Here is a 26,175-nt window from a genome sequence, read left to right as displayed (position 1 = left end):
TGCTTATAACATAATTACAACGAACAAAAAAGTTGTGTAAAAATGTAGTTTATCTATTAGCAAAACTTTTAAAATTCCTGCAAATCCTAGTCAAGAAGGGGGTGGACTACATTCTGCACAACACCAGACTGTCTCAATAATTTCACCCTCCCCTCCAGCAGCTGAAGAGAACCTCCAAACCCACCAGAGCCGCAGCTGCCCGTCCTACAGCATCCCCAGCTTCACAGAAAACTCCTGTGGCCCGGTAAAGCAAACTGTGCACAACAGTGCAGTGCAGCTCCACTTGGTCACTCTAAGGATTATTCATGAAAAACAGCAAACAGCACAGGCTATTAGGGACAGCTTGACTCAAACTGGTAGATTTCTTTGTGGCTGTGGACTTCAGGGGGACTACCATCGAAACCCAACACTTGCCAGTGTGCAGCAGCACTTCAGCATGCAGGTGATAACGTGCGCATTGTTTACGCTCGTCACCCTCCCTATCAGCACTGCATCTGAGGCTGACTCCTGCCCTGCCGTCTGCGAGTGCTCCGAGTGGAAGACTCTCACTATCTCCTGCTTTGACATTGATATTCTCCCCAGGTTCCCAGCGAGCACGGAGACGCTGTAAGTAGGCGTTCAAAACGCGTCTGTGAAAGTAATCCTGCTGTTTTTGTTTTTTTTCTTCCAAGCACTGTGAATGTAAAGTGTTCCTAACCCCGAGGAAAAATCATTATAATAGCATGAATATTCCAAAGTGCACCCAGGGGATCCTGAGACTGTCTATGTTGTTAAGTAGTTATTCTTTCATTTTCAAGGTATCGTTTTTGTCTGTTATAGCATTACTGTGATCTGCAGTTGTCTGTGTCACTTGTATTTGACTATTTGTTATTGTAAAGCCTTAAAACATATGAAAAAGAACACTGATATTTTCATTTTTCATGGAGATGCATTTAACAATTACAAGATTAATTGTGAAATAATATGACCCCAGTTTAGTAGGTTTTATTTAAAACGACTCAGTTAAGCCACCTTTATAACCTGAAACTATACAAATAATATAAACAGAACATTTCAAAACACGAGTGAAAACCTCTCTTGGTTTTATATTAAAAGTTCATGCTAATCAGTTTTAATGTAATATTTGTTTTTTACACTCTGTCTTAAAATAATCACATCTGCACTGGAATATTTGGAAATCACCTTTATGGCTGGATCTCTGTTTGCTGACTAGGCTATATGTATACCACATCGAGTGTGCCTTTGTCCATAGTTTATTTTATTTTGCTCTGGTAAATCAGCTGTAGGACTTTTCGAGATAGGAAGAAGAAAGAAATAATCTTGACACCAACGTCTGAGGAGGGTTTGAGCTACCAAGGTACTGACAGCTTTCAGGTTAGGGTCCTGTATGTGAGACCACTGCATGGCACAAATGTACTGCAGACACCAGAGATGCTCTTTGGTGATAAGAAATGTTTTAACAATCAATAACAGGCTCATATTTTCTCACATAATTTTTTTCACTTTCTGCTTTGACCTCTAAAATGTGCTTCTGTGTGTATCTTGTATTAATTTACAGTGCTAAACCGCCACTGATGATGGTATCATCAATGACAAGAATACTGCTAAAAGCCAACATTCACTCACTTGTTTTCATTTTGCAAAGACAGTGTTTCCTCTAGCATCACTGCCAGCTCAGGCTGCAACTAATCATCATTTTCATTATCAATTTTCTGCGCACTGCTTTTTCTAAAGCTTGTCTTGTCTGTGAAATGGGAAATAAAAGTGGAGTTTACTCCTAATATTTTCTCAGAGACCAATGTGACATCTTTAAATATCTTGCTTTGTCTGGGAAAGTCCTAGTTTAGGAGGGAAATGAAGCAAAGCAAAGTTACACTAAAAGCTTTATAGTTTGTTGGAATCATGTGCTGACTGTAAAAAGTTAAAATATAAATAAATAAATAAACTAAAAGTACAATAGTCATCTTGTTATCTGAGACCCCAACAAAATCTGTCCTGGGAGCCAATGATGTAATTCGTAAGGATCACCTCTGAAAAATGTAGCAGGGCTTTTACATTTCCCAAACTGCTTAAGTAGAGGGTGAAAATTATGCAATAGAGAGCGACCCGTTTGCTGTGGCCTTGACTGATGGAAACACATGCCCCTCAGATGGACTCCATCGCAGATGTGGAAACACTGGAAACATCAGAAAGGGTATTTCCACTGAAATCAGCAAACAGTAACGTTTAATTGTACACGATGTACAGCACTTTAGTAATGACCTGGAACATAACCAAGTGGGCATTTTTTTTTAAAATATAATAATATGCCAGAAACATCAACGGAGAAACATGGTGCTCAAAGAATCTTTGAGATAATTCTGCAACAGCAAAGTGGCAACAGCTTTTTATCACCTTATTTTGGGGTAAAGTCAGAATAACTTTTTAGCAGTTTTAATAAGATTTGACAAGTGATTCTATCCAGGTAGCAACTCCGACCTGGTAAAAACTGAAAGAAAACATTAGTTTAATTAAAAACTTAAAAAAAAACTACCTCGTTTGTAGAAGGACTTGCGCTGTACTTCAACAGTTACTATACCTAATACTTAATAATGACTTAATATACTTTACTGTGCTGTAGGTTATTACTTTGAATGCTTACTATGATTGTCATTTTTGAAGTTTTGGTCTCACAGGTCAGTCGGCTAAAATTCAACAACACTGATGTACTCTCTTTGTCTACCACACGTGTTTGGGCAAGCAAATTATTAGAATGTGTCCACTATCATCATACACAAATCTTTTTCTTCTTTTTTCACCCCAGTACTCGCTATATAAATATAATTCTTATCTCCTTCAGTTTCATGCTAATTCTAGCATCTATTGCCATTGTTAGTATGGAAATGTTAGCATTTAGGGTAAAGCAGCCTGGTTAAACACACCTTCTCAGAGTTCTTATCATTTCATGATGGACTTGAAAAATCCACATTTTCTAGTAAGCTATGATATAAACGGTGATATTTACACCTTATAATTTGGTTATTGATTTGATATTTTAAACTGTTCCTCTTCCAACTATCCCTGATGTAGTGTTCACTAAAGCCCAGGAGAAGGCTCTGCGCTGTGCCGTGATAATCCCCATTCCTCACTTCCAGTTACTAGAGCGTCCCTCCATCTCAAAATTCCAAATACTTTGCATTGCCTTCATCAGCACCCATCACATAAAATTACCTCCCCGTCACTGCTTCAATTCATATGTCCACGTGAATCGATGTCCTCAATGTTCTTCACATTCTTGTTCAGTTTGCCCAGCCTAGCACTGCCAGCGCTCCTGATAAAAATATCTGCCAAATAAGCCCAAAATACACCGGGTATTGAGCGGGATGTTCCAGCAGATGAGGTGTGATAAAGTTAGATTTTCCTATAGCCTAGACAAACACAGAGGAACAAATCCCCCCCAATGCCCTCGTCAGGCCAATACTGTCCACTTTTTGCGACTCCAACTAGGTCCAGCTCTGCGTTTATTTTGGCCTTTCACCTCGTGGCTGCTGCCAGAGATGTCTTTCACCATTTGGTTTTCCTTAGAAACTGTCGTGATAGAAATTCAGGAGTTAGACCAATACCATTTACTACATATGTTGCCATTATAACAATGTTATAATAAGGGATGGTACTTATTAAAAATTTGTATTCATTTTAGGGTCAAAACTCAGTTCAAAGCACTCACATTACATGATTTTGAACTGGGAAATTGAAAGTTAAGAATTAAATATTCGTATATGCTTTTTGAAGCATAAAAGAGCTTAATGCCAGGAAATGTAGCTTAAAAGCAGAGGCCAAAATAGAGCTTTTGTACGGTTTATACAACTAAACCATATCATTATTCATATTATTAATATTTTACAGTCTTACGTTATAATTGATGAACCTTTGAACTGCTGGTTTGCAGACCTTTATTTTACTGGACAGAGTTAAGCTGAAGTCGCTGGGGTATTAATTTAGCCATACAATCTGTTCATCTCTGCCAGAAAGCAATCGAGTGTGTTACTTACTCTTCTCAAGCTTTCCTTTGAGACATTTGTGAAGCTGTGAGCTATGACCTTTTATAAAATGTCCCATTGTGGGTAAAAGCCTTGAAGCTTTCTGTGCTAATTTAGCCATTAGCACAAGAGTTTGGTTAAAGATTTTAAAGATAGTTTTGTGCGGGACAACGTGTAAAAGTTCCCACAAAACGAAATGGGACTGCAAAGCAGCCGTCTGAGTGTGTGTGTGTGCGAGAGTGCACATGTGGATACTTGGAGTTTAGAGTGCTTTGTGTGTGGAGGTTACTCCGTGTGCCACCGGGACTCTGAGAGGTGGAAAGGAAAAGCACAGGCGTGCTGAGAAGCCTGCCTAGCGTGACACCCGCCTGCGTCTGGACGTTGCATTCAAATACAATATTTACCTTTTACAGCACATTTTGCAAACACCCCAAGAGTTCCATTTGCGAATAATTAAGAGGGAAAAACACTTCAATGGAAACGCAGCAGTTCCAGTTCTTCAGAAACCTCAGATTTTTTTTTTTTGATCAGAGTTTAAACATGTGACAAGTCAACGTCTAATAAAACAGCCCCTCACAGTGAAATCCTAATGCCGTTTGCTGAATGGTAACAGATGAGCACCCTGATTAATGCAAGAGGAGAAAAAGCAGGATGTTGAACGTGATGAGATGCGATTAATGGAAACACTGACAATTTACTAGCCATTCATTTCTACCAATGGGTCATGCAGTGGAAATTGTTAGTGGTGCATTAATTTCTGCACGTGTTTATGAGAAAACAAATCACTTTTTTAACAGCGCTTCTATACGTGTCTATTGCAAGACACGACTGAACAAGTAAATGTCAGAAAGCAAGTGTGCAGTGGACACTCTTGCGTTTTTATGGAACTTTTATTTTTTTAAACGATTCCATCTGGAGAAAGGTTTGTAGCACAATATGTAACAGAGCCTCTCTACCAGCCAACGCACAAAATTAAAGAGAGCTCATAGTAAACACAGCTATGTTGTCAATCGGGCGCTGACACCACTGTGAATTATGTGGCCTCTCCCCACTTCAAAGTCAATTCCCAGCCTGTTTGTTTTTTAGGTTTTCTATCCAAAATGACAAATTGGGGTAGTAATTCTCTCCTTAAGCCCTTCAAGATGGCCTCACCGGTCTTCTCCCTGTACTCCTGAGGGAAAATGCATTCTGGTTGGAGTGTGGCGGTGAAACTGCGTGGTTCTGAGCGGGGTGTTTGGTGTCAGGGTCTGCTCTGTGTCGCTGTGTTTGTTTGAGTTTGTCAGAGCGCGTGCAGAGTGCCGTGCGCCCGTGTTTGCAGACTGACAACCCCGCTCCACGTGCGAGCGTGATGCGGACTCATCGGCCAAATCTCAGCCTCTGAATTAGTCTTTTGTTCCCCTGATGAACCAAAGGTGCGTGAAGATGCTGGCTTTGGCTGAGTCATGTTCTTTTCCCCAAATGCTTGCGTACACTGTTGCTAGTTGAATCAGGATGTGGTGGAACAAACTCTAAATGTGCATCCCATGAGCCTGGAATATAACATGACAGCAACACATGTGGATACCATCTTAATCCCTTTCCTCTATTATTATGTTATGATTCCTAAGTCCACCGCAATAAAGTCTCCAGCAAGGAAAGAAATAACACTTTTTATTTGCAAGGTCGTGTGTCCTTAAAGAAAAGGTTGAACATTTTAGATGATGCCCTGGTGTAAAGATTTAATGATTATTATCACTCATTTATTTCCTATGAAGTAGCGAATTAGTTGATTAATGTCAAAAAGGCTAAACTGCACTTTTTAATAACACATTTCATTTACTAGCACATGTCAACACATTTCTTGTTTCGCAAAAAATGACAACACCCTATCTATTAATGTGCGTGTTTTTTTTTTACATTTTTTTATATATATTGTTGTTCGATGTTCCTGGACATAGCCACCGCCCATTTCGTAGTTTTGTTTAAGCCCCAGTCACATAAGGCTAGCGAGCAGTGGGCGACCCCCTGACAATCACTTTGCCGTTTAAATGTTTTGGCGTTTACTGATTGCTGAAGGTTGCAAAGAGTTTGTCTTGCCAGGTGGTCTCAACTGGTCGCTAGGTAGTCACCAACTGGTTCCTCAAAATATTTTTTGTATACTTTCTCAATAAATCTAGCCTGCTTGATGAGGTACATCGTGACAGGATGACACGTCCCCTCTGAAGAGTCTCAAAAAGATATGTGCAACCAACATCCATACCAGCACATAGCTTTCTTGTAACGAATTGATGGTTCCATGGTGTAATGGTTAGCACTCTGGCCTTTGAATCTAGCAATCTGAGTTCTAGTCTCAGTGGGACCTGCTTTGTCTGATTGTGTATGTGATGGATTTGAGTTCAGTCTGGGTAAATTGTTGTAGGTAGGCATCCATGCACTGACGTTTAAGTAGAACCATGCAAGATGTTTCGCCATGAATGTTTAAAGATACTTCTTTAATAGGCTAATCATCTTCTGGCTAAAGCCTAAAGGCTAAAGTTTATGAATCAAAAAAAAGAGAGAGAGAGAACAAAATTCCCATAATCCCATTCTGAAATTATTTCTTATTTTGAAATATTTTCTTTTAGTGTTTTAAATTTCATTTAAAAGATTCTCTCTTTTACAAAATTAAAAAAATATATATATTTAAAATGGTTCAGATACCATTATTTTCCCCATAACATAAAAATTGTTTAACCGTTAGCTATTCTTCCACGTGAATCACATACCTTACCAGCTTTTTTTAGTTCTCAGTCTTGGTCTTTTATTTCCTAAGAACTTTCCACCTGTTTTCTTCTCCTTCATGACAACTTACCCATTAAATCTCCTGAACTCTAATGTCTCGCACACTACACTTTCTGAAACATCATAAACACACCCAGACATTGTTTGATTTGGTTGCCAGCTTACATTCATGTCCTTGTTTTCCTTTCTGTTCCTTCAGGGGGGATCTGTTTCCCCATTATCTTCAGAGAAAGCTTTCATCTTTTTCTCTTTTTTTCCGGAGACCCGCTAGTATTTGGACTTTGTGATATTGCTTTCTTTCCCTCATTGCCTGTACTGTTTGTTTCCTTCTTTCTTTCAACTGAAATGTGAATATGTAAATAAACTGCTATTTTGGGAAATGCACTCCTGACTTTGCTGCTGACAGAAGATGGGATGGAGGGAACAGAAAGGGATAGCAGATGAGCATCTCTTTTGTGTATAGTTAGCTAAGTGTCAATACTGGAAAAAAATAGAGAAAGACTTCTCTGACTTTTATCACAGGTAACAAAACCACCTTTAAATCACTTGTCCATTATATCTTCTATCATTTGTTTAGTCTGCAAAACAACTGAAGTGTAAAAATAACCACTAAACCAGGCTTTTTCCTTACATCTCTAATCTTTATGCTAAGCTAATTTGAGCTAACTTAGCTTAGCAAAGTGACGTGCTGGCTCTGGCTACTTACTGTAATGTCATTAAATGTAATCTAATCATACAATTACAAAAGAAATTACAAGTAAAATTGGAATTAAACTTTTTTGTGACAAATTAAATATTCATCATTATGGGGTTTTTTGTTTGTTTGTTGTTAACCAGGTGGCTTTTTGAGACCCGTCTATCATCTGTGCCAGCGGATGCCTTTGCCAACGTGGTCAACATCTCAAGAATGTGAGTGCAGGTTATTCCCCTCACACCCAGCCACCCCTTTCCCTTTTGTCTCTCACCCAAGCAGACGATATGCTCTCTGTTTAGTGTCACCGCTGGCTTCTAATCAGAGCTGGAAGAGCTAATGCGTTCCTGCAATAGGAATGTTTCTCCTTCCACCACAGCAGGGCTTGGACATGGCCTAGGTATTCCAGCAGAGATTTTTGGGTGTAGAGGTGGAGTTTTTGTGCTGAGGTAAAATATACACTTGAGCCTTGATCCTCAGCTGCTGAGTTCCACATCTGCGTCCAAGTCATGCATAAAGAGAGACGGATGTGTGGAGGAGAGGTTTTCTATAAGCCTGAACCACACAAAAGTGCACACGGCCAGCATTTCGACTGACTCTGAACAGGCAGACTTCAGGACAGAAAATCAATAAAATGTCAATTATATTTTCAGATACACAGAGGTGTGTTTTATCAAGTAACTCATAATAACAGTAAAAAAGTAAGTGATTATTTTCAGAGCATGCAGCCGAGTGACTGATGACTAAGTAATGTATATGCGAGGTGCATGCCTGTAAAATTACCCACGACTTTGGAGGCTTTACACAAGGTGGACTTATAAATTCAGGAAAGACTTTCAGGCTTTAGGATGATTTTTGGAGCCACAAACTCATTTGTGAAAACATGTCTTATGTTTCCCCCCTCCTAACACGACCACAGTACCTTCATTCTTTAAAGTCATGTGCTACAAAGAAGTCGTTTATGTTTATATTACACAGACAATTTGTCCGATAGCTTTGTTTATTTCTCGTAGATATATATCTGTGGACATGACGCTGCAGAGGCTGGAGAAGCACTCGTTTTACAGCCTGAGGAAAATTACCCACATGTGAGTAACTAAAGGAAAAGGGCACACTCTTTATTGATCTTTATTGATCAAGCTGTTCCATTTGCTCTCTCTCGGGAGAAAAAACTGCTTAATTTTGAACCTTGCCAGCAGCAAATGAAAGCAGGGAAAGACAGGAGCTTATTTCTCCCTTTCACACTGCTCGCCACTTGTAATCAGAGCGCTTTTGCCAGTTCATGAGGCTAAAGAAATAACCCTGTTGTGGGAATACTAAATGCAGATTAGATAAACAATTCAATTCAATGAAATAACTCATTATCTTGGATGTATTTGGTGAGCTACTACTGAGTTCGCTCTAATAAGATGTTAGAGCAGAGAGGCTAAACAGCAGCCAGTGTTTGGCTTCTCTGCTCTTTTTCTTCATGCTCCAGCTCTCGTTGAAGCAGCTCAGGGGAAAAAGTCTAGCAAGGTGCACTCTATTCTCAATTATGGGATAGAGATTTATGGCTGAGTGTCTTGCGTGGACCACACGCTTTCCAGCAGAACACCTCCCAGCACTTCATATATTACTGCAAGACTTCCTGCTCATGTGAATGATTTGTTCCAAGGTATAGCATCCTGTAACACAGGAGCTTGTGCACATGCCAATTTGTTTCCACTCTTAAAAAACGCGGGCGTGTGCAGTCGTTTGAGACGGAAATTATGATTAACAGCTAGAAAAGTTAATTCGACATGATTTGGATGTCTTTTCTATCCGAGTTCTTTCCTTATTAGCTGTTGAAATCCAGATATCAAAACACAGACAGAAGTAATAATTCAAGCTGCTAGCTGAGGGTTGTATGTGTGTTCTGGGGGTGTATTTTGGATCTCTGGGGCCTATTTGCCGCTGATTGGTGTGGTGTAGTGCCATCCATAAGATAATAGCATCTCTCTCAGGTTTCCTTCAGGGTCAGACACAAATTAATGCTCTGCTTCCTGTTGGCTGCTTGAGGCCGACAGCAGCTGTGGATCAAGGACTTGCCATTGGAGCTAAGAATTCAGAGGGGGTTGGATAAAGTTTCCCTTGTGCCACCATAACATGAAACTACCAGTGCGATGAATACTTGGTTTTTTAGGGAGGTAAAAATGTTGAAATCTCTCAACGCTACACTCGAACTATACGGCTCATATGTAAACTTTCACGCTGCTTTAGTCTGGATATGACTTTTTTATGAAAGTGTAAACTCTTGTTTGGCACAAAGAAAACACAGGTCTTTACCACATAAAGGCTAAAGCTGTGCTAATCAGTATTTTTATTTGAACTATGGTCTGAACTCACTGAACTGGAATTCTTTAGCTCACTGCTCTGGCTCATCGTGTGCCTCATGTACAGCTACAGAACTGTGCAAAAGTCCCGAGCCATCCTTCATTCCTTTATGTTTTGGTTCCAAGGAGCAGGACTTTGTTGTAATTTTTAATAGTGTCTTGAGCAATAGTTCTTCAAGCTTTCTTTCAGTGCCTTTCTTTGGACATTGGCTGCTTTTTAAATAATTTTCAGTCCAGTCCTTGTACCTATGAAATAATTCAAGCATAGGCACCTAACTTAAGGGATAAACCTGTGCTGTGTCTACACATAACAGACTTAGCAAGGAAGTCTACGGAGCTTGGAAAGAAAAGCGTCTGGACTTCTTTCAGTTGCTTGAAGACGTTTCACCTCTCATTGAAGAAGCTCCACATTGGAGAAACCAAACAGCCACTTCATAAGCGCATGGCACAACACAGAAGAGCCACCTCCACAGGACAAGACTCGACTGTCCATCTGCATCTTAAGGATAAAGGTCACTCTTTCGAGGATGCCAATGTTCACATTTTGGACAGAGAGGACAGATGGTTTGAAAGAGGAGTGAAAGAAGCCATTTATGTCCACTGTGAGCGACCATCTTTGAACAGAGGCGGGGCTTACGACACCAACTGTCTGCCATCTATAATCCATTTTTGAGATCCTTCCCAGACACCTTAACGCCCACTCACATCCTGGGCCCTGATAGGGTGGGGCCAGGGTTTCACAATGAGCTCACCCGAAACCCTGGCTGATTGTGACCTACACCCTTTTTCACACCTTGGCTCATGTGATTAGGTAGGGGATCATTAGGGGGTCCTTTGTCCCTCTTGGGGGGTGGGGTACTACTACAGGGCTTAAATCTGGGACTCTCCACTATTTGACCCCATAACTGAAGAAGCTTCTTGGATGAGAGGTGAAACGTCTTCAAGCAATTTAAAGAAGTCCAGACGGCTTCCTTTCCAAGCTCCTTAGACTACGATGACCTGGATGACTGAGAACCTTCACAGACACTCAGCAAGGAAGTGATTTTAAATTGTATCTTTGTTACTAGCAGCCTGTCAGAAAAATGTTTCATTTGTTCTCGTTTCTTTAGCTGAATCTATGAAAAATGTCTGATGGGCATAAAATAGTATGTTCCCACCAACAAGGGAATATCCAATGAAAACATGGCACATCCTGGCATAGTGTATCTTTAAGAATGTAAGGAACTGGGGCAAATGGAGTACAAAGAAAGTGGCAGGCCCAAAACGCTTTTACAGCTGATGAACAGCATCTGAAAGTCATGTCCTTAAGAAAACAGCAAAGACCTGACCCAGGACCTGAGAGATACATCTGGCCCTTCAGCTGTCAGCTGAAGGGCTGTTCGCCAAAGCCTCATTAGAAATAATCTCAGTGGAAGGGTGGCTGTCAAGAAGCCATTCTGAAGGAGGGGAAACATGGAGAAAATGAGGCGCTATGCCAAATTACACAAGAACTAGACTGAAAATCAAAGAATTCCTCTCCTGACTTGAAATTGTCAAGTCAGGAGAGGAACAGCACTGACTGTCTGCAACCATCTGTGAACACGGTGGAGGCTCTGTCATGGTTCAGGGCTGCATTTCAGCCTGTGTGGATCCTCACAGGTGTCATCGGGGTTTGATACTCCATGACAGTTATCCCAAACACTCTGCCAAAGCAGCCAAAGCATACCTAAATATAACAACACACAATGGAAGACTATCAGTCGTGGACAAAGTCTGAGCCTCAATATTATTTAAGCAGTGAGGGATCATTTTGATTTTGCCTTATATACTGTTTTTATATTTACATTTGCACATGTAAATAAATCACTACACCTATTTCCCATTTTCCTAGCAAAATATAAAGAAAGGAGGTGTGGCTGTACAGCATAAGACATAGAGAAACACAGATGGTATAATCAGGTCTGTACCATGATTGAGTATTTTTGATCCCCGAAGTCTGGCTTGTTCGACCAGTGTATGAACTGCATGCCATGACTGAGCACAGTTTAAAGGGTGGGCTAGAGTGCAGTATGCATCCTTCAGTCTGGGGTTAAGAAAAGCCAGGGGGAAGAGCAGCGGGGGAAATTCTGGGAACCAAAGAACAGAATACAAGTGAATAAAAAAAACATTTTGTCAGTGTATTGCAGGTTAACTGAGAAATTACGGTGATAATTTGTAAATGTAGTATTTATAGTTTGTGCTGGTGCCCCCAAGTGGCCAAAAAAAAAAAAAAATCAATGTGTTTGTCAGTGACCAGAATAACACCTCTTTCTCTTCTCTTGGCTTAAAATGTCATTTTCTCCGTGTGTCCTTTATTTTTATGTACAGGGCAGAGCTGTTTCCTCTCTGTCATGATTGTGCCGTTTACCTTGGCTATGTAAACCCAGTTCTAGTTTTTACTTAGGCTCGATGCAACAGCGCAAATTGCACGGTTGACATCACCCGCCAAAGACAAAGAAAAGAGGACCACCCACAGAAACACAAACTTGATCGACCAGTAATCCAAGTAAAAAGAAATCAAATCCCGACCCCGATTTTGGAGTTCAAAGGATAATAAGAAAGACTCCGACTCTTCAGCTTACCTGGTTTCCTCGCCCCACTGAAATGCTGCCACTCATCAGTTTAGTAGCCAACTTAACAGACTATGGAAAAGTTGTATTTGCTTATTTAACTGCCTCCGATATTTTGCTGTAAGCCCCGAGTTTCTACACAACAGCACTGGGAAGATGAACCTCATCTACCCGGGAACTTTAAATGAGGTTTGCCAGGCGTGTGAAGAAAGGCCAGGATACACGTTCCAGATCACCTCATGGCCTCAGACAGCAGTGAGAAGAGTTCAGTGCAGCACAGGGCGCACCAGAGTAAACACACTAATGAAACACTAATTGGACTTTACTTCCGATCCTGGCTGTCTGCACCAAGTTTCCCTTCTCTTGCTCACTGCATCCACCTTGCTCTGTTCCCTCGGCAGGTCTGAAGATTGTAAAGCGCGTGTGTTTCTGAATCATCATGGCGTCGACACACCTTCGTTTTCTACCTATGCTCTGCATTCGTTTGGATTCAAAGGTGAGCACATTGGCAGCAGCTGACACCTCTCCGTGTTTGCTCTTTCAGTGAGATTCGGAACGCGAAAAGTCTGACCTACATTGACCCAGAAGCCTTTAAACATCTCCCAGAGCTCAAGTACCTGTAAGTACTTTTAGAACAGGTCTTTAAAAACGTCAACATTAGAGTGAAGTCAAAACATGAGGGGGGGGGATCAGTCAAGACATTTTTCCTTTCAGGAGGCCAACGTTTAGCAGTTTGACATGATGTCTTTACTCATGGTTAGCTTCTGTTAAAAAGCCCATTGCCTCTACTTGGCTATTAAAAGCTTATATTTTAAGGACTGTTTATATTAAATGATACAGTCTGTCTTTTCTTTCCTCTCACTTTATGATGCATTTATAATGAATTCAGCAGAGAGTCAATAATGAGAGTAGCATGCATTGCATTTTTAAAGTGGACGTATAATGGTTTTCTTTATTTTCTGTCATACATAGCAGACTAGTGAAAGCTCACATGGCCCAAATGTTCAAATAATGAGGTTTGCACCTGTCACAGTAATCCCTGCGAGGTCAGGGTGCTCTAAACACTGTCTCACAGGGTTGTTTTCTGCTCTTGGCGCTGACATCAGTGAGAGTGGATATCTAAAATATGATCATCTCAGGCACACAGCCCTGTTTGTATTAAAATCACAGATAGTATAAAAGATGGACACAGCTACTGTGACTCCACCAATTGGTTTCTGAAGTCACGTGTTTCCACCATCAGCATTTTCATTGCAGAAAGCGGGAACGTCTGACTGTGAAACTGCACGCTCATTGGCTAATTACTTGTGATTGACAACTCATGCACCAATAAGCGTGTGGCTTCATACCTCAGATAATCTTATATTTTGAATGACTGAAATTTACGAAACAGACGTAACTTTTTATCAATGTTAAAAAAATCTAGTATCAAGGATGCAAAAACACTATTAGAGCCCAGGAAGTGGATAACGAGCATAGTAGGTCCCCTTTAAAGGTGATCAATTACTGATGAATGTAACCTTCTCTGTGCCATTCAGGGGGATTTTCAATACTGGCCTCACTTTCTTCCCTGATTTGAGCAACATCCATTCTAACGACATGAACTTCATCCTGTAAGTTGCTTCTTAAAACTCCTACTTTGAACATCAACACAACTGATTACTATAATATGGTAAATCAATAAGACTTAGAAGGATACTTGGCCATTATCATCTCCTCTCTTTGCTACATTGTTGACAGAATAATGTAGTGTTTTTATTCTGAAAAGTTAGCATCTCATGGTTCGTGGTTATTGTTTGTGTGTCAAAGCAGACAGAATGAAAAGACTGATAATGCTCCTTTGTACTTCACAAAACAAGGCTGGGCAAGTCATTTGGAACACAACCCAGCGGGAATAATGGGAAGCGTGGCCACGATTTTGTGAAATTCTACCACTTTTCTTTGGATTTTATTTTATTTTGTAAGTTATTGACATACAAAATTTGCCAAGTCCTGTGTGTGTGTGTGTGTGTGTGTGTGTGTGTGTGTGTGTGTGTGTGTGTGTGTGTGTGTGTGTGTGTGTGTGCTCGTATCTTATCTGCCTCCCTGGTGTTGTTTAAAATGAGCTCCATCCACAGTCTCATCTCTCTTTGTCCTCACCCACTCAGTCAGCTCCTTTATTTCCTAAATCTAATTTTCCTACCCAGCTGTAACACGTGCAAAACAATCATCAACACCACATTTCTCCCCATGCCTCTTTCCAGTGAAAGGCATTTATTTACAACACCACTTCATTTCCTGCCCGTTCTCCGTCTTCCTTTGCAGGGAAATTGTTGATCAGCCCTACATCACCGAGATCCCAGCCAACGCGTTCTGTGGCATCACCAGCGAAGTGCTGACAGTGTGAGCTATATGAACCGCACTCACAGGGGGGACCACACGCAGATGCACATATATGCTTTGTATTAAAAAAGCTCAATCGCACACCTGATGCAAATCCATATTAATATGTTACGCTTGCATGTAGCTTATAGAAGAAAAACTGTAACATTGTTTTCAGCCAAGCAAAAACCTTAAAATAGCCACCAGAGGAAATGGGGGCCGTGCAAAATGACCTCACTTTAAAAACATGTCCTCACCCCGACCTCACTCGAGCTGACAAAGATAGCAAAAACAAGCACAACGGGACAATCACTCTCACCCACCACTGACGGGCAATCACATGCATGCGGTTGGATTTGGGAATGAGGGAAGTGAGGTAAATGCTGGGTTTAAGAACCGCTAAATTGCACGGACAGACAAGTCTCACCATAAAAAGTGAAACAAGTAGGCCCCACTCATCTGTCACTGGTGCAGAGGAGCGGATGAAGGATCAACATGTGGAAAGTATTTTCATTCACCAGCTTGGTTATTAAACCGAAGGAGACAAGTCCTGATGAGTGCCTTCTCCTTTTTTCTCGATGTTACTATTTATTGCTTTGTTCCAGGATGCTGTATGGAAACGGCTTCAGATCCATACGACATCATGCCTTCAACGGGACAAAGTTAGATCAAGTGTAAGTATTTCTGGCGACTGAACACCACGCTGAAGTAAAACTGGTATGACTGGTTATAGAGCTGGGAATTTTGGGAAATGTGCTTTTTTTCCCCCCATGCCTTCCAGACTTTAATGGTGAATGGTAAGGTAAATATGAAGCTACAGCCAACGCAGTAAAGAACGGAAAGAGTAAGAAGGAAACAGCTTGTCTGCCAGGTTTTAAATTTAAACTGTCCCATTTAAACTTTATAAAAGCTGAAGAGAAACAACAACACTGGTACTGTTTCATTTGTTCCCTTCTGTTTCCAGCCTTTAGGCCAAATTCAAGATAACCGGCTGCTGGCTTGAGCTTCACTGGCACCTGTTTGGGGAGAGTGTAGTTTTTGCCCCTACGTATTCTAGTTTTTACTACTTTTGAGGAGGATACACTCGCTGCATGTGTGTGATAGTAACTGCTCAAAAAGTCAGGGTTGGTACTGTGAGACAGATGCTCCTCAGCGCGGCGTCTCTCTTAGTGCAGTATTTCTTTTTTAACCTTTCCATGTGAAATGCACATTTCAAAATAAAAGAAAATACAGCCTTTGTCTCATCTCGATATTTCCATCTCTTCTGCTTGTACTGAAGGGACTTTTGCGAATGATACCTTTAATTTCATTGCTTAGCAACAAGCTCCACCAGCAGCAGTATCTCCTTATCAGACACAACTCATCTGAACCTGTCAGGCTGATTTCCAGGTGCCTCCACACTGTTGTTTTGTTTTTTTGAAAATATTTTTATTGAAAAAAGAAAACAACAGTACTTGCAGTTACCGAAATACAATCAACCTTTCTTCATTTTCCTAAGTAAATAAACTTATATATATATATATATATGAAAAAAAACAACGCATTCTAAAACAAAGACAAAATTTTTTCAAGTTTTAAAAAAAACATGACATCTTTAAGCCGCCGGGAAATAGTAGGATACTTAACAGACTTCCAATGCAACAATATTAGACGTCTCGCTAGTAGGGATGTGAAGGCAATAATGTCCTTTTGTGTGGAATCAAGTGTAAGCGAGCGAACAGGAATCCCAAATACAGCAATCAGAGGACAAGGATGAAGAGTTGCCCCAAGAACAGTTGACATAATAGCAAAATACCCGGTCCAGAAACCTTGTAGCTCAGGACACAGAAAAAGCATGTGGCTAAGGTGACAAGGAGAACCGTGGCATTTATCACATTTATTTTCCACTTCTGGATACAATTCAGAAAGTCTAGACTTAGAGAAATGCACACTGTGTATGATCTTAAATTGAATAAGTCCAAGACGAGCGCAGGAGGTGGAAGATCGTACCCTCGCTATAGCCTGTTCCCAAGACTCCTCATGTATTCGAATTCCTAGTTCTCCTTCCCGTGTACGCTAAAGCTTAACATTAGAGTGGTTACTAAAAGACAGAATAGCATCATAGGGTTTCAAAATGGTTCCTCTGTGATGAGGAACAAATGATAACGTAGTTTCCCACTGCTGTTCTGGAGGTAAAGAGGGGAAATTTGGGAAACACTTGGCAACAAAATTTTGAATTTGAAAATAGCGAAACAAATGGGTAATAGGGAGATTGTAACGAGAAGACAACTTGGGAAAACTATTGAAAACACCATCCACATATAAATGTTTGAACTGTTTTATACCCTTGTCACACCACACTGAGAATGTCGAGTCCAAAAGTGAAGGGGGAAACAAATGGTTGTCGCTTAGAGGACCCGAGGAAGACAGCATTACAAAATTAAAGTGAAACTAGATTTTGAGTGTGTTAAGAACCACCTGATTATCAGTGTACAGAGAGGGTTTTACGGCTAAAGAGGAATAGAGCAAAGTTGTTGTTGTTTTTTAACTCCTTCCAAGAAGTGTTTAGCTGAAGCAGCTCTCACATTAGTTTCTCCTGCTAGTTTTTCTTTTCATCAGGTGGCTTTATGTGGTTTTCACCACACAAAGTGATCAGTTTAAACTCTTTGAAAAAGTCTATCCTGGGTGCTGGTTTATCTCGCTGGGATGAGCAGGCGACCATGTGTCGCATGTCTTCCTCTCTCCCTCTGCTTTCCTGTCACTCTTCACAGATTGTCATCCTCCTCACTCTTAGTCAGGGCCTTTTATGTGCACTGATATAGTAAACTGGAGTTGTATTTATTAATATCTGTGCTGCTACAGTAATAATGTTCACACCACAGTGCCATGTGTCATGGTGAGACATTGAAACGACAGCAGGAAATCACTCAATCCTGCACGCACAGCATGACTGAATGTTAGCGTCTCACAGGAAACAGAGACGATGACTGAAACGGTTACATGAACATGTCCATCTGAGATAATATCCTGAAAAAAAGATGTTTTGTTGAATGTGCACTTTTCTTAAGGTTAGCCATCATCTGCTTTCTAAGTGAACCCCTCATTAAATGAGAAGAACAATTTAACAAGAAAAACTTTTAGAGAGAGTGGGGTTCTTCCCTGGACCCTGGTTGTCCTGGCTGGTGTCCTTCCGGGGCTTTGGGTCTGTTCGCTGTGCCTTGGCTCCTGTGGTGCTGTGGGTTCCTCTTCCTGGCTGTCTGGGCCCTGCTGGGTCTCAGTGGGCCTTCCTGCATGTTTCGGGCTCGACACCCTGGTGTCCACTGCATGTTTTGGTCCTCTGGGGTGTCTGGGCTCCTGATTTAGGTGGCCTTATTCGGAGTGGGGATGTCCTCACAGCATGGAGCACCACAATGCATGCTGTTGTTTTCTCTTAGTTCTCTGTTCTTGCTCGAGGGTTTTGGTTTCTGGATTTCATTGTGCTGCATTTGGTTTTCTTTGAAGGTAGATGGTTTTTGGGTGGGATGTTGGTGAGGACTTTGCACACATGTTCACAAGAGGGGAAAAAGGCCTTAAGATGTATCTGAAGAATACAAGGTGACGGATGTCTCAACCTGTAGCTGGTGGCGCATATGACATCATCATCATCATCTGTTCCACCTGTCAGCACTTTACTGAAGCCCAAAGAAAGAAAAACAACGAAACAAAGGGGTGTGGGTTTGGACCTTAGATGTGATGGTTAAAGGGTTAAAAGGTCTAGGAATTCATTAATGCTGATAGATAACCAAACACCCCTAACTCTGTGTTAGACCTCTGTGTTTACACAAAGTTAACAGGCACTGGGAACACTGGAACGCCACCAGCCATCCAACCCACTGGGTTGGATGAACAGCTGTTAGGCAAAGAAACAACAGTGATTACTTAAATTATTACTAAAATATTGAGAAGCTAAAGAAACCTTCTTAACTCTGACCAACAAAGCAAAAAAAACCTTTTCCCATCACTTTCAGACGCTATCACACTGAATAATCAAAACAATGATTTAAAAGTCTTTTTTAGCGTATCTGTGTAACTATCTGTCACTGGGGCCCTGAAACAGTTTATTGGCCCTCTATTTTCCCACAAATTAGATTATGCAGCATTTTGCCTGGGTTTAACACTTTCTGACATCTGGGATGTCTATTTCCTTACCCAAACTTGCGCTACAGAAGGATCATAGTTGGGCCTTCTCATATGCACTCAAAAAGTCCAGCTCTTGATTAGCAAGGAGGAGCTCTCACGGGGAAATATGTTTCCAAATATGTCTTTCAGGAAGTCTGCATTAAGAGTGGCCTTCTCCCAAATACTCGGTGACACGAGTCCTCAGGCTTGTAGAAATCTATTTCATGCTCCTGCATTCAATAACCTCATAAATCACCGAGCAGAGAAAAGGTAACAATATCGCCTTTTCCCTCCTTGTCGCAACATGTTTTCTGCTTTTCACCTCTGGTCCAGAATCCTGCATAGTCAGGATATGAGATATTAATGATATTAATCTAAGACCCCTCTCCTCTTTTACAACACCTACACTCAAGTCCACGTCCTTATAACAGCCCAATTAAGCCATTGGTCGGTAACTAGTGAGTCTTACCACACGGGTGTTTGTGTTGGCGCCTGATCTGCGCTGAGGGGAGAACTGATCCCAGCACAGCCTGACCAAGACAAACACATCCCTCACATGTCTATTATCCTTATTAGATTTAAGGGATTCAGGGAGATGTGCACAAGGGTGAGAAGTAGGTACCGTCAAACCGTATACTTTCGAATTTGAATCAACAATGCAAGTGAGACGTTTTCTGTGATGTTTTGACCCTAAAGACAAGAGAAATATGACCCCGCACCTCACCTTTGTCAGTCTGACTTCAACGTGCAGGTTTTCTTTCTCTCGAAAAAACGTAATTTTGTGCTTTCCTGTCCAGCGACCTTCACAGGAATAAGTATTTAACCGAGATGGATGACAGATGTTTTGCGGGAACCATCAGCGGCCCCATTCTCCTGTGAGTACCTGAAAATTTGAGCCACTCTCATCAACTCCTTGTACTTCTACACACTTATATATATATATTTTTTTATTATTGCATAATATTTTATTGCATATTGATAACATAGACTGTATATAAAAGATGGACATGACGTCAGCCATTTATTTCTGGTCTCCAGCAGCCCTGTTTTTAAAGCAGCCTCACCTCTACCTTTAAGCCTTACATCACTCCCACCCCTGCAGTTGTTGCTAAAGTGGAAATGAGGTGTTTATAAACTCCCAGAGTTGATTCTGTTCATCTGGACGTAGAGTTTCATCACTCATCCAAGTGACTTTTTCAGTCTGAAATCTTTTTGGGATTTCCTTACCTGAATGATTGAGCATGTTTTGACTTCTTGTCTGTTCCTGTGTTAGCGCTGATGTAGAGGTTTTATCTGCCACCTGCAGCATAACGATGAGCATAAATGGAATCAAAGCGACCACGCTGCAGGCATACTGGGGACTTCAGAGAGCTGTGCATAAACAAATACCTGCAAATCACAATGAACTAAATCAGTGTTGTCAAGTAGATGGGGCCAAAATTCCTCTACAGCAATGTGAAAGACTCACAAAGTCATACAGAAAATGGTTACCTTTCATTTTTAAAGGTGATTCTACCAGCTCCTGAATCGTAGCGTCTACGTAGGTTTTCACACTTTTCTTCTGTTTCTGGGTAAATAAGGACACAACCTGAAACTTTTAGAACTGGCGATAATGTTAACAGACCTCTCTGCACTGAATCATACTTGTTATTAATCTCTGCACTTTCGGTTTTATATGGCTGTAGGTTTTAAAACATGAGAAGACAGAACAGAACAAAGATTAGAAAACACACCCACAGCAAACCGTTTTGAGGGATATTTAGCACCAGAGATGTAATCTGATTACTTTTTTCAAGTAACGAGTAAAGTAAGGGATTACTATTGCAAAAACGGTAATAAGATTACCGTTACTTTCCCGTAGGAACGCTGCGTTACTGCGTTACTAAAACCGTGATATTTTTTGCGAGAATGTCTCACGACAGTGACGTAAGCGAGTGCGACGTTCGTGGCAACAGCTGTGTGCAGATCAACAATGGATCACATATCGAGTGCAGAGAGAGTATGAGCGTGCAGCGTTTAAAGCGTGGAAGTACTGACCTTACTTTGAGTTTGATTCCATAAAAAGTGACAAAAACATTAGTGTCCGCTGTGCGTGGGAAGAAAACTTCTTTTTACAGCAAAAAAACCCCTAAACTTCCAACAAGCACCGAGTAGCTACGACGTAATGGGAAACTCACAGAGAAACTCGCGGATTCTTCCACTGACCGCGGCACACCTGCACCAGGATAAACCTCCGCCTACCCCACTCCTGCTTTACAGGTGGAAATAGAGCAACAGCACCGCTGAGTCTTTGACTTTATTTATTTTCTGCTGTGTTTTACTTGCATCTATTTGAAAGACTGAGTGTAAACACACACAAAAAATTATTTTATGTGCTGGAATGTGCAGAAAATAGGTTTCAATGTTAAACTAATTTCTTCCAGTCAGAGAATGTTGCAGATAATTAAATTTTTTGCTTGATGCTTAAAGTTAAAAGATTAAAACTAATAAAACAAGTTAAAAAAAAGAGACTTTTCCATTTGATTACATTTTGTATGATGGATTATGTAGAAAAAGTAGAATTGGGCTGAAAGATCTATCACTTTATCACCTGTTCAGGTTGTAAATCGTGTTTTTAAAAAGTAACTAAGTAACTAAGTAATTAATTACTTTTGAAAATAAGTAATCAGTAAAGTAACGGGATTACTTTTTTGGGGAAGTAATCAGTAATTAGTTACTGATTACTTTTTTCAAGTAACTTGACCAACACTGTTTAGCACTAGCCCTGTTTAGGAAGTTACTGACGGTAAGTCCAGTTAGAGTTCAGCAATGTGCTCGTTCACAGTGTGTGGACTAGATGAGACATGTCTGTGAAACAGGACAGAGGAAAAATCCTTCCTCCACAGCTGCGCCTTTCACCAGGAAACCTGACACGCATTGTGTGCGAGCATGTGATGGAGAGACTTCCGACGTTTCTCCGATACCGTTTTCTTTTTTGCTGTGACCTCATATATAAGGACATTTGATGCAAACACCTTTAACCACAGCTATCCGGTTGCTGTTGTGGCTCGGCTCTAGCTGCTAAGTGTCTGCTAAGGTAAACTGGTTTTGTGTGCAGGTATTCTTCCTCTATTCCACTGAGGAACATGTCCTGAGTTAGGTCACCTCCATGAGGTCATGAGCGAAACATCTGGAAATGACAAAATCGGACCAACACTCTCAGGGTCTGCGCTCCTCTTTTGTTATTGTTTCCTTTTCTTAAAACGGCGTTTCACAACGAGCCCCACGAGAGAGACCAGAGGACAGAGAGGAGCGGAGAGCAAACGGGACTAAAAAAAGAACAAATGAACTCTTAGAAAACATCTGATTTAATTAAATGAATTGATGACTTGGAGCAATGTAGGGTTAGGAAACTACAGCAAAGCGGAGCTTGGACTCTACTTGGCCCGTGGAGGGAGGGGGGGGCGTGTGCGGCACTGTAGGTTGGAATGTCCTGATAACAGGATCACGCAGGATGTTGGTGAAATTGTCAATTCCCTGGACGTCTTCGTCCCGAGGAGGTTGAGCTGGCTTTGGCATGACAGCTGAGTGCGAGAAATACCGCGTGTAATTACTTAAAGATGATGGGCTAAGGAGTTCACTCCAGGAAACAGATGCAGGGTGTTGTTTAATCCATCCGTGAGCTCGCTGGTCTCATCATGTCTAGCTTTTTTTCTGGGTTGCTCAAAGTATGTCTGTTCCAAAGTCTGGACTTGAAAGTCGCCGAGTGTTGTTCTTTCACTTTGTGAGATTAAAGTATTGTGCTTGGTATTATTTTAGCATGCTTATGTTATGGGATACAGAGTTTTTTACCTGCATGTTATCAGCTGTATCACGGACGTAGCCTCATTTGCAGCCTCTGAGCTCATAATGTCTTATTTGGTAATTCCATTTTCAAAGTGTTATCCAAGACGCGGCTGCATCACCTCTTGAGTAACCTCATAGCCCCACAGATGTGTGGGATTTTTGTGGGGGAAAACAATGTTTAAATCCCATATTTTCCACAGACTGTGGACCTAATGTAAATTCCAGCAAAGAAAAGCAGCAGCAGAGTGGAAATATAGCAAATATTTGAGATATCGAAGGTACCTTTGAAAACAGAGCCCACCATTGGGCAAGAGCATTTGTTTGGCCTTCTCCCCAACTGTTTCTGAATCGTCTGTGCTGTGTGACTGACTTGCATCCCGCACACTCTCCCATCATGACCAGTCTGCCACTAATAAGGTCAAAAATCTAGATCTATGGCGATCCCTTCGATACACCCAAGTGTTAAATCTCCTCTGTAAGCCTCTTTGCAACCCACCTACACCTTAGTTCCTCCTTTTCATGTCATGTCTGTTGTAATCAGTGTCAAATCTTTTGTCTTGCTGCTTATTTCTCCATCTTGTGCATGTGGAAAGCTGAGGAGGTCCGAGAAGATAACGTGCCAACAAATATAAATTACTGCAGGTGGAAATAACCATTTTCTTTTGGCCAAAATTGAGGTCTTTTATTCCCCACCTGTCTTTCAGAGACGTGTCCCAAACAGGGATCACCTCCCTGCCAACCACAGGGATGGACTCTGTCCGGGAGCTGAAGGCACGTGATGCCTGGGCCCTCAAGAAACTGCCACCCATCAAGACCTTTAAGCACCTCACCGTCGCCAACCTGACATACCCGAGCCACTGCTGCGGCTTCAAAAACCTTAAAAAGAAGCGAGGGTGCGTTTGTCAGTTCTTCTTTTTTGTAGCTGGTGGAGTGTAGAAGGCAGCATGAAAAATGTAGTCCTTGAATTTCATGTATTTGGATGATCCGGCACAGTGAGCGGCAGCAGCTGCACTTGCATGATGTAGATGTTGGCAGGGATTGAATCAACTCTCCTGACGTGTTTACCTATAATTCATTACAGTGCTTCCATAATTAGTGTCACTCACTGCTGTTATTGTAGGAACGAGGTCGAGCCAGACTAGTAATGGCTCTCAAAACAGGATTCCCTTTTCCTTCAAGTGGATATAAAGATGACTGCATCATTATTTTATGGGCTCAATGTTCTGTGCGTTTGTCTGCATGTGTTTTTCAGCTTTTTGGAGTACATCATCTGCAACCTTACTGCTTTGTATGACCAGCATCAAAAGCGCTCCGTGGGGCCCCTGCGCATGCCGTCCCTCCAGGAGGACAGTGTTGTGGAAACACTCCCGGACCGGGAGCTAAAAGACGGGGATCACAGAGAGGCCCAGCAAGATTGGAAGAGCGGTGACGTCCACGGCAGCCTGCACTACCACGCCTACTTTGGAGGCCACCCAGATGAGGATGTGGGTTTCGGAGAGACCCTAAAGAACCCCCAGGAGGACAACAGTCAGGAGTTTGACAGTCGTTACGACTATGTGGTGTGCGAGGAGGGAGAGGAGGTGGCGTGCGCACCGGCGCCCGATGAGTTCAATCCTTGTGAGGACATAATGGGTTTTGGCTTCCTGCGGGTGTCTGTGTGGTTTGTGAGCTTGCTGGCTGTTCTGGGAAATGTGGTGGTGCTCCTGGTGCTCCTCACCAGCCACTACAAGCTCTCAGTCTCCCGGTTCCTCATGTGTCACCTGGCCTTTGCAGATCTGTGCATGGGGATTTACCTGCTGCTCATCGCCTCTGTAGACCTCCATACGCGGGCCGAATACTTCAACCACGCCATAGACTGGCAGACGGGCCCCGGCTGTGGACTTGCTGGGTTTTTCACAGTCTTCGCCAGCGAGCTGTCCGTCTACACCTTGACGGCGATCACTCTGGAGAGGTGGTACGCCATCACCTTTGCCATGCGGCTGGATCGCAAGCTGCACCTGCACCACGCAGCGGCTGTCATGCTAGGCGGCTGGGTCTTCTGCATCCTCCTGGCCTTGCTCCCACTGGTCGGCGTGAGCAGTTACCAGAAGGTCAGCATCTGCCTCCCCATGGACACAGAGTCCGCAGCGGCTCAGATCTACATCATGTCAGTGCTCGTCCTCAACATCTTAGCATTTTTCATCATCTGTGCTTGTTACTTCAAGATCTACTGCACGGTGCATAACCCTCACTACCACTCCGGATCCAAGGATACCAACATTGCCAAGCGCATGGCTGTCCTCATCTTCACTGACTTCTTGTGCATGGCACCAATTTCCTTCTACGCCATATCAGCCGTGCTGGACCGGCCGCTCATCACCGTGTCCAACTCCAAGATTTTATTGGTGCTCTTCTACCCGCTCAATTCCTGTGCCAACCCGTTCCTCTATGCCATCTTCACTAAAGCCTTCAGGGGAGACATATTCATCCTTCTCAGTAAGGTGGGCCTGTGTCAGCAGCGAGCACAGCTGTTCAGAGGCCAGACGGTCTCGTCAAAGGGCAGCAGCGGGACATCTCAGATAAGGAGAGACAAGGATAAAAGTCGCAAAGGAGGGAGCATAGGCCAGGAAGAAGTGCCTATCCACCTGAAAAGGTCCGCAGGACATACCTCCCACCAAGCAATCAGCCAACAGAAGAATCCCGAAGAGAGCCAGAGGTTGGACACATGAGGCCGGCTCAAGGCAGTAACATAAGACAGGCTCAGGTGAGAGAGGAGAGACCTTGAAGTGTTGGGATATTTAACAGACAGCTCCAGCATCCTGTATCTGCTTCAGCTTTCAGGCTGAGTTCAGCTGTTTTCACAATTTCGCCTGTGATGATTTTATGGTTCCAGTTGTTGGAGAATATCAAGTGTCACGGAAATACGAGCCTGACTTCATCTCACTTATAGTCCTTTGCAGAATAGAGATCATTTTAAGGGAAAAATGGCAGGATTAACACTCATTTATATGTTTTCAGTATCTTAATTATACTTTGAGGCTGATACCAAATGTGTGGCACAGTCTGGCACTGAGACAGGCAAATATTACTCATTATCTGACGTACTTCAGCTTCCAGTGACACGAAGCTTTTTCTGAGGAACTCTGTTTATATGTGATTATCGTGTTCAAGGACAGCCTGCTGGCTCAGTGCCGTTCAGTGGAAACTAAACCCAGGATGTAAAAAAACGTATTTTCAAATCCATTGTATTAATACCTCTGTATATACTATAAATATATGATTTAGAACAGAACACATAGCCTATTGCTATTTTTTTGCATTTCTTGTCTAACTACATTTGGTGATTACAGTAATTTACTGTGATGTTGGAAAGTTTTTTTTTACAAAAAGTGCATTTATTTGCATATGCCAACAACAAACTGATGTATCACTTAATTAGATTTATAAAATATCTGTTTACTTTT

General features: G+C 41.9%; 2 protein-coding genes across 2 annotated transcripts in view; one reads left to right on the top strand and one right to left on the bottom strand.

Moving 5' to 3' along the window:
- cep128 (centrosomal protein 128) overlaps nt 1–26,175 on the bottom strand; it is a 78,934-nt gene that overhangs the window by 46,176 nt on the left and 6,583 nt on the right. The window contains exons 2-3 of the mRNA XM_080289974.1: nt 20,399–20,474; nt 20,135–20,296 (exon numbers count right to left, since the gene is read on the bottom strand). The gene's annotated coding sequence lies outside the window, so the exon portion shown is untranslated. The remainder of the gene's footprint in view (nt 1–20,134; nt 20,297–20,398; nt 20,475–26,175) is intronic.
- On the top strand, nt 72–26,175 carry tshr (thyroid stimulating hormone receptor). The gene is made up of 10 exons (XM_026142368.2): nt 72–606; nt 7,617–7,688; nt 8,484–8,558; nt 12,954–13,028; nt 13,948–14,022; nt 14,714–14,791; nt 15,376–15,444; nt 19,705–19,782; nt 23,437–23,625; nt 23,985–26,175. Exons 1-10 carry the CDS (start codon nt 437–439, stop codon nt 25,438–25,440), a joined length of 2,337 nt encoding a protein of 778 aa, XP_025998153.1. The 5' UTR covers nt 72–436; the 3' UTR covers nt 25,441–26,175.

The sequence above is a fragment of the Astatotilapia calliptera genome, chromosome 15 (assembly GCF_964374335.1).
Source record: "Astatotilapia calliptera chromosome 15, fAstCal68.1, whole genome shotgun sequence".
NCBI classification, from domain to species: domain Eukaryota; kingdom Metazoa; phylum Chordata; class Actinopteri; order Cichliformes; family Cichlidae; genus Astatotilapia; species Astatotilapia calliptera.
This window is presented reverse-complemented; position numbering and strand designations above follow the sequence as displayed.